The sequence below is a fragment of the Lytechinus pictus genome, chromosome 10 (genome assembly GCF_037042905.1).
Source record: "Lytechinus pictus isolate F3 Inbred chromosome 10, Lp3.0, whole genome shotgun sequence".
Taxonomy (NCBI): domain Eukaryota; kingdom Metazoa; phylum Echinodermata; class Echinoidea; order Temnopleuroida; family Toxopneustidae; genus Lytechinus; species Lytechinus pictus.
Genome location: NC_087254.1, coordinates 25,098,699 through 25,108,059, shown reverse-complemented (window position 1 = coordinate 25,108,059; position 9,361 = coordinate 25,098,699). Strand labels below are relative to the sequence as shown.

Sequence of the window (9,361 nt, the reverse complement as noted above, 5' to 3'; positions counted from 1 at the left end):
CCAATCCTTGCACTTTCATTCTGTCTCATCATTTTCTCTTCATCTGTATCTCCTGAAGTCCATTTTGTTTGCTACACTTCATCTCTTCTCATTCACTCTCATCCACATTTATCCTATTCTAGCCCAGAGGATAAACCCATTACAAATACTTTATCAAGCTACAGGAATAGCTCAACATGACCACATCATGAGAAAATATCACTCTTTCTCTTCTTTCTTCATTCCTTCCCTACATTAGTCCCCATTCTGTCCCTTTCTTTCTCTATCTTTATTTTGGTGTGTTCCTCTCCCAAAATTTGGTTTAAATTTCTTGATCTGGCGAGTGTGTCAAAGAGTTTTGTCTGTGATTTGCCCTGAAGGATGTTATAAGCTAATATAAGTATGATAGGCTCAGAGAAAATTAGTAAGTGAGAATCACTGACAAGAACTCTTCTGCCTGTTGCTGACTGCAGCATTTATATACTGTATACATGTGTAGCCATATGAATTAACACCACTTAGTCAGATTTTAAACTGCCATCCTGTATGTGGGTGTTTCACAAAGGTTTCCAAATTTACACTTGAATTCTAATGTGTAGGGTATATAATCCATCACTGTATCAGTAAGATCAAGCTCATGGGACCGCTCTACCATGTTTTATAATCAATGAAATTATGTGTTTAGTACCATGTGTAACAGGTATGGAAACATCGCATTTTGTCTGACCAAACTCTTTTGTGAAACACCCTCCTAGTCTGCTTAGTCTTGGGTTCAATCAGGGGCCCATTTCATAATTACTTGTAATAACAAATCTGCAATATCAAACTACTGAAAATCTGAAATCATTCAATATGATTGGCTGATAGTAAACTCATGAGCCCGTATTCTGAAGTCGGGTTTAAAGTTGAATTAAGAAGGGGGTGAGTTTCCATAAATATAGGTTCTACATACAATATATAGTATATATAAGTTGTTCAAACAGATAGCATGTCACAAAAATCCTCTGCCTTCTCGATATTTTGCTTTGAAAGTCTATGAAATTAGCCACCTGTCAGAGCCCGAGAGACGAGTGTACAGATAAGTCACTCGGAGTGTGACGTCGCCGGGGGGAATTTAGTATAAGAGGTGCCTGAAAGTCATACAGAAATGCTATGCAGAGAGAGAAAGATATTTTACAATTTTTTTTCAAAGCAACTCAAATCAAACAAATATGACTGATATGTACAAGTCTTTACTTTCCCTGTATAAAAAACAGTATGAATAACCACCATGAACTCTTCAATCATGATGTAAGATAGCAAACAGTGAGTTATTGAATGATATTTTCATTATTTCTCATTTATTTTATCACGATGTTCAATCAAGTGAGTAGCTGGAAAGTAATTCCGGCGGCGAGCTCAGCGCGCGCTGAACGCATAATACTAGTACACACAACACCCAGCTAGGCATTGAGTGTAATGTTATGGTCTGGTATGTCGACTTAGTTCATGGCCGTGCAGCGATCCCCTGGCGTTTTTTCTTCTTTTCTTTTGTCTTTGACTCCACTTTTATATCCTCTGGATCATTTCCACTCATAGCTCATTCCACAGAACAATCTTGAACCAAACGTATAGTATTCTTTCTCGGCCTTCTGAGTTGTTTTCTATATTTAATTACGCTAGGGGTCACCGTCACACATACAAACGCAATTCGCAAGTGAGTTGAAGACAGAAAGATATATATAGTAATTAGTATACATCTCTATGGTTGAAGACAACAAGAACGGTACGGTCGCTCGACAGCTAGCTGCGCCGGAGCGGGCGGCCGGTCGGCACAAAGCAATTCCGCAACCAACTGTGTTTTTTTGCAAGAGCCGCGTCACACGCGGATAAATATGTCATAATAACACGTCTGCTACGTTATCGACTGGTGAGAAGATCTCGATCAAATTTCATATTATTCACCTTGAAATTATTCCTTTAGTGTCTATGGTATCATTCTGAGGGAATTCACATATTTGGAATAATAGTACGGCCACAAATATTTTAATCATTTCCTCTTTGCAAGTTCTATGGCTCGCAGATACAACTTCAACTGCAGTTATTCCATATGAAGGAGTACGTGCATAGTACACAAAACGGCACTGCTTTGTTTACTACACCGGGACCGAATACCCCCCCGGTGACGTCACACTCAAAGAACACCCGTCTCGGTAGGCATTGCAGGAGCGAACTCAGGGAAAATGGGTAGGGATAAATCGTTCAAATTCACTATTTTGAAAAAAGAAAATGGGGGGTCGAATCACCTATTAGTGTTTGGGGGGTTGTAAGGTTGCTATTAATGTAAATATCTCAATATTTGGAATCGTCTTCTTAATTCAACTTTAACTTAAACTCAGGTTTAAAGTTGTGGTTTAGGTATGGATAGCTAATTGGTACATAAATCACTAACAGTAGAGATATCATATTTCAGCTCATTTGGCTCTCAATTCATTCATAATTGTCTAGGAAGTATAAATAATAATTGTCTTCACCATTAAAGAATCAGGAAAGAGCACAGTAGATGTAAGAAACATACAACTTAACAAAAATTTTGACACCTGGCTTCTCATAATTTTAGCACAGAGTTAGACCATGGTCTAAGTTAAACCTGACTTCAGAATACGGGCCATGCATTTGTTTAACTAGTATCAAACTGGACCCAGGACTTGGCCTTATAATGTCATCTTGTCTCATAATCAAAAGGTGTTATTTCCAGTCAATAACCCAACTCATCAAATGACCATTACATTTCATCTCGGTTCATTCCATTAGATATATAATACCGAGTTGTTTGAGACCTGGGTCCCGTAACACAAAGGTTAGCGATTGATCGTACGCATGATTTTCACGATTGATTGTACATTGTGTCAATGCAATCAATCGTAGAAAAATGTTCTACGATCATTGCTAAGCTTTGTGTTACGGGCCCCAGGTGGGTATTACTATTAGCTAGCACTTTCAGAGCCAAGGTTGATAAAAGATGGAAATATTTTGAGTCAAGGAACTGCAGCATACCAGGATCACAGGCCATTGCAAAGAGTTGCTTTAAAAAAAACTTATGAATTAGATGAATGAGTGAAATTAAATTCACATTCCATTTTTTTTGGGGGGGGCATTTGATATTCTTTGTGGAACAATCCCAAGATCAACCAGGGATCAAAACGCTATTGGAGTGGACTCATGTAGCAATGCACCCAAAGTCGGAGTGTCTTTCCATAAATTCCATGCATTAATCCATCTTGGATTACAAAATACAAATAGCATGTCAGTATCAGTTTCCACTCTGAAGAGGATTTCACAAAGTGATTTGTCAATGATTTTTTTTCACTCCTGTTATAAGCTATACAATCGGGCCCAACCGGCACAGATTTCTGACCACCACCCATAAAAAACACTGGTTCCATCCACCACTTATTTCGAATAAAGTGTTTAAGAACTAACTCCTTGCAAAAAGGAATTGCACTTGCATTCATTTCCATCTTTAATCTAATTATATTTGCATAATTTACATTAAACATTCTTATATTTGATAAAGATTTGCTAATGTAACATTGTTATTACACTGATGTTCCTTCACTTTTGTCTTTTAGACCACTAACTTGGCCTGATTTTTGTTTTGTTGTAATGCCGTGAAATAGCGACCACCACTAAAATGGGACCAGATACATGTAGAACACTGGTCAAGATATTACATGAAAGTCATCGCCCCCTTCCAGTTACCACTAAAATCAATAAAAACACAATACTTAACAAAAAGAATCAGGTATGCAAGAAAAGGCTCACAGGTTAACAACTCATTTTAATTCTCATATACTCTTTCTGCTCTGTTACACAGCAAAATAATACAAAGTCCTACATATCATTTTACAAGACAGTCAACAGATGACTGTCAGCGGGCATTGGTCAACTATTGATTCCACTCCACAGAGTATTTCTAATCTAATGAGGTTGGGGGACTTCTGATGGACTGAAAATGGGACATGGCTGAATACTTAAGTGGAGAATTGCTGTGGTCTTCACATCAAACGCAACAACTTGTCGGATGGCAACCCTTTCCACATCATGTTCAAATTCAAATTTCCTTCTAATTGGTGCATTTCCTGATGTTTTACTCTATGAATAGATCATGTTAATTAATTCCACTTTGGTTGTGCCTATTGAAGACAGAGACTGAATTATCTTTATAGCTGGGAGTGGGAATAGTGACGAGGGTAGAGGTCGGGTCAAAAGCAGTCCATCTTCATCACCAATGATGCTTTCTTAGACGATGTTCCTCTGTAAAGGCAAAACATGAAAGATACAAACAAGTGTAAATGTAGTGACAAATTATTTTCTTTGTAACAAAGAGATAAAATCATCTCTTGAATAATAAGCCAGTTCCTTGATACAATTTGAACAAGTGCAGATAAAGAAAGAATCAACAATTAGAAAAAAAATCTCAAGAAAAATGCTTGTAACATGTTAATGAATGTAAGATAGTAATGTGTCAAAATCAAAAGATGATTGAGAGCAAACTTCAAATTATAAAAGAGATGCTAGTTGCAAGCCTGGTTATATCTTGGATTTCATTGAGCACAGGTAACTAACTGCTGGGTAAAAGAAGCTCTGCTGTAATGAATCCCATTTGTGCGAAAGATGCTCATTAAAGTGAATGTCAAATATTCGACCAAAAATTACTGCTAATTTAACGTTTGCCATCACATCTCTTGATTCTTGCAAAGGTAAATACATTCTTTTCAAGAAGAACAACAGATCTGTTTGTTTTGGCTTCTTTTTTACACCAATTGATCAAACTGTACTAAACTTCACAATTCCAATACATTCAACCTTGGCAAGTTTGATGGCATTAAAAAACAGGAAAATTAGAGATGCAAAACTAATGGGAAATTGCACTAAAAAAAAAAAGAAGGGAGTTTTTAGAAGTCTTTGGCCGTGTTTTATAAACACGTATGTCAATTAAAGCTATGTCTCTATGTTAATACCTAAAATGGAAACCTGTTTTCATAGTAGCTACGGTACCATGATGGCAAAGTTTCAATGGTATTAAATTCACTATAAATGATCTCCATTGGCTTTATGTTAAAGGGGAATGAAACCTTTGGAACAAGTAGGCTTGTGTCGAAACAGAAAAATCAAAGAATAAGAACAAAGAAAGTTTGAGAAAAATCGGACAAATAATGAGAAAGTTATGAGCATTTGAATATTGCAATCTCTAATGCTATGGAGATCCTCCCATTTGCAACGTGACAAGGATGTGTGATGTCACACATGAACAACTTTCCCTTTGATGGACTATGAAATACCCTGAAAATGTGTCTTTTTGCTTTTTCGTATGGTGATACAAACTCTTTATCCATGATGTATTCTTTAAAATCTGTATTACATGCCCTCCCATAGAAAGAATACATGTTCTACTGATAGATGTAATAAAAGAGGCAATTTAAGTGAAATATATACTAAAGTAATGGGGAGAGTTGTTCAAGAGTGACATCACACATCTTTGTCGCATTGCCAATGTGAGGATCTCCATAGCATTAGTGATCGCAACATTCAAAAGCTCATAACTTTCTCATTATTTGTCCGATTTTTCTCAAACCTACGTTGATCTATTTCTTAGATTTTTCTGTTTTCACACAAGCTATCTTGTTCCAAAGGTTTCATTCTCCTTTAATGATCATATCAAACATAAGCTAACTTATAAATGTGTTAACAATCAAGCCCCAACCTATTTAGCTGACCTCTCTGTATACACATCCAAATACAACACACGCTTGGCCACTAGAAATACTCTTGTTGTACCTCGTACTGCTAAACAAATAGGTGATAGAGCCTTCTCTATCGTTGCCCCTATAAAACATGGAACTCCTTGCCGCCTTCACTAAAGACTTCCCCAACACTTTCCTCATTTAAGAAATCTCTTAAAACCTACCTATTCTAATTTTTCTGTACGGTTTTCATATAATGTTCATAATTTTGTAGTTATTGTTCTTATGTTTCATACTCCCTATTTGTGTTCTGTTATTCTTCCGTTCTTTAATGCGCTTTGTATCTGATGAAAAGGCGCTATATAAACGAAGCGTATTATTATTATTATTATTATTACTGGGTCCTTGATACATTGTTACACAACTGGTTATTTCTTCTACTCAAGAATTTTTTACTCACTTTCAACCTTGAAACGCCACATGTAGTTAAGAACGACAAAAGTAGCAATAAACTGGCCAACAGGAGCAATATTGCCTCGTACTACATTGATATATTTGTTGTAATACCTTGTGCGACCTGTAATTGTGGATAAAAATGGCAAATTACATTTAGATTCATTTAGGCATTAATTAGGTCGACTAACCTCAAATATAGAAAAAAATATATATGTTCATAATACTTAGAGCAGCATAAATACAATAAACCGAACATTTGAACAAAGGGTATAACTAATAATTGATACCCAAGAAGGGGAGGGGATTGTCAATAAGGTTGTTTTGAAAGGATGAATCAACAAGCTGAATATATGGAATGCTAAATGGGATGCCAAAACATTTTATCATTTTGCTTGAAAAGATACAACCTTCATTTTTATTCAATTTGAGTAAAAGACCTAAAATATAATATGTAACAAAAAAGGTAACATATCAAAAGCCAGTCTAAGTTTAGGTTAATAACCTGAAAGTGTTGGTCACAAATACAGTGCATTACTACATTAGATATGAAAAAAAATGTTTCAGTTAAAACATGTATTCTATGTTTACAGGAACATGTATTTAAATTGAAATATATATGCATATTTCTTTTCTATTATTGCTCTCAAGTATTGAATAGGATAATATGTAGCTTTCTGATATCCAATCGCTACATTTGCATGTTACGTGTTCCAATAGTGCTAACCATGGCTTAATTTTGTAAGATTAGAATGATAATTGACTTTAATTAGAAGTGCTTTAATCTACCATCCACATACTTATATTCAAACATTCACTAATAGTAAGATGCATTCATGTAACTGCTGCATTATGCTGAGTAAAATGACCTTACTCGGGCAATGATAACACATCAGTTTTAATGTAGCACTGTTGCTTGGCCTGAGACTGCCATAGAGCCTTGCCAATTGGCAAAGTTGGCAGAATAGGTTCAAAGACAGTGCATGTCATCTTATCCACCTTTGATATGTCCACCCTTTAGTTCTTGATTTCAACTAATAATTTTCAACACTTTGCCAAATGAAAAAAAGATAAGAAAAGATGATTACAACATTTGGTTATTCAGATAATTGCCATTTTTTTCAGAAAGTTTTCTGCTTCCTAAGAATGTTATTAACATCCTTCATTATTTAGAGATCAATTAAGAACACAAGCTATATTTTAGATTTATGGTACCATGGTGATGGACAAAACTGGAGCAAGATTATAATTTGCCAATATACCTGGCTAAGTCTGGCAAAAGATTTAACAAAAGGTAAGCCAATTTTATGCATAGAGCCCTGGCCTCTCTCTCAGAAACTCGTTTTTTTTATGTCTTAATTTCTATAAGACCTGAAACGACTCTCAAGTGGTTTTAGTGATATTTCCTATAAAACAGTCTGATCCACCTCACATCAACATCAATTTTAATTTTGGGAATTATGTGACTCCTTCCCTTGAATATATGCTCTAGAATAAAAAAAAATATTCAAAGCATAATGCTGCAATTGATTAAAAAAATTGACCCACGATACAACTATCAAGGCTTCATTGTATCCTGTTCTTACCTCTTCCAAAGGCTCTGACGAGACCAGCTGGTGTGAAGGAGCAGGTTGTTGACAGCCACCTGGGAAGCTGACCAAGCTTCACCTCACTCAGTCTCAACTCGGCAATAGCTAAACAATACAAAAAGACAATACATTCAAATAATAGTAAAATATTGCCAATTGTCACCAAATAAAAAACCTGTATTCCCACAGAGCAACTACTTATCTGGCATGTTGAGTTGAGGGCTTGCATTTCTCTGCTAAGATCAAACTGAATACTTTCTTTTGTCTAATTTAAGTTTATCTTTCAAAATTTATGGAGGGACTGTGTAATACAAGGGGCAGGTAGAGGTAGGCGACTAACTGCAAAAAAAAAAAAAAACATATAAACCATTGTCTACAATTTTTGAAAGAGGCAAGTGTATCTGCTTGAAAGACCCTGGGATATTTAGGAGAAATAACTTCAATATTGAAATTATTACACAGATAATATTTTCCACATGATTAAATGAGAATGACACCCTTGAAACAAGTTGAATTCATACAAAAGAGAAAAAAAAACAAAGAACAGATTAATAAATATTTGAGAAAGATTGAATGAATAACCAGAAAGTTTTTATCACTTGAATATTGATGTAGATCCACCCATCGGCAATGCAACCAAGATCTGCACTGCCACACCTTTGTGTTTGAGTCTTGCCTTTTCTGTGAGTCGTGTTCGCACCAGCGTGACGTCTATATTGTTCAAATTTATAAAAATGCTCGCAATTGCTTTCTGAAGACAAGAAAAGGGTTCAAGCACTAGCAAGGGGTTATGCATATGGAATAAAGCAATCGCTGAAGCATGATCTTTTGCTTGCAAGCAATTGCTACTTTTTATGCATCTGACCCAATGTCCCATTACATTTCAAAGTTAGAAGAACGTTCCACAGTTAAAGTAAAATCCATGTCATTTCCACCAAACTTTGCAAACAGATACTTTAGCACCTGAATATTCCAATTATGCAAAAAATTACATTGGTGACTGGGTCCATGGGTTGATTTTTTTGCTATAGAGCTTCAAAGTTCACCCAAATAGATTTTCTTAAAAACTGCGCATTAAAAAATGAAATGAAGTCCATGCCATTTTCACCAAATTTTGCAGAGAGTTACTTTGGTATCTATGCATTATGAAAATGCAAAAAATAATATAGGTTCATGTGCTTATTTTGTTTCTACGGGACTTCAAAGTTGCTATATTTGAATGTAAAATGTTGCGCTTGCACAATCAAGAGAATTGTGCCTCTCTTAGACCTCACAAATTCACCAAATGAGTTTAAATCATCCTTACTCTGTCGATATCGCATCAAACTTCATCAAACTTTTAGGATATGTAACTAAGTGGATATCAAAGTAGGAGAATATCTTTTAATTTGAAAAACTGTTTGGAGTATGCAGCGCCCTCATTTGACATGGATGGTGCATAAACTTCCAAAAATAAATCTTCAAAAGGCGTGAATCGACAAAAAAAAAATTATAGTTTAAGCTGCACTTTATTCAAAATCCACGTCATTTTCATCAAATTCGGCAAAATTGTAGAGGAATGCATTATCTTAATTACGAAGGTGTAGGGAAGTTAAAATAGGGGGTCTATGTGCT

General features: G+C 35.5%; 1 protein-coding gene across 1 annotated transcript; it reads right to left on the bottom strand.

Moving 5' to 3' along the window:
- Window positions 1-3,779: 3,779 nt before the first annotated feature.
- On the bottom strand, window positions 3,780-7,976 carry LOC129269354 (ATP synthase subunit f, mitochondrial-like). Its single transcript, XM_064105728.1, has 3 exons — window positions 7,745-7,976; window positions 6,166-6,282; window positions 3,780-4,275 (listed from the first exon to the last, which is right to left on the bottom strand). The coding sequence occupies exons 1-3, from the start codon at window positions 7,974-7,976 to the stop codon at window positions 4,244-4,246; spliced, it is 381 nt and encodes a 126-aa protein (XP_063961798.1). The 3' UTR covers window positions 3,780-4,243.
- Between the last annotated feature and the right edge of the window lie 1,385 nt (window positions 7,977-9,361).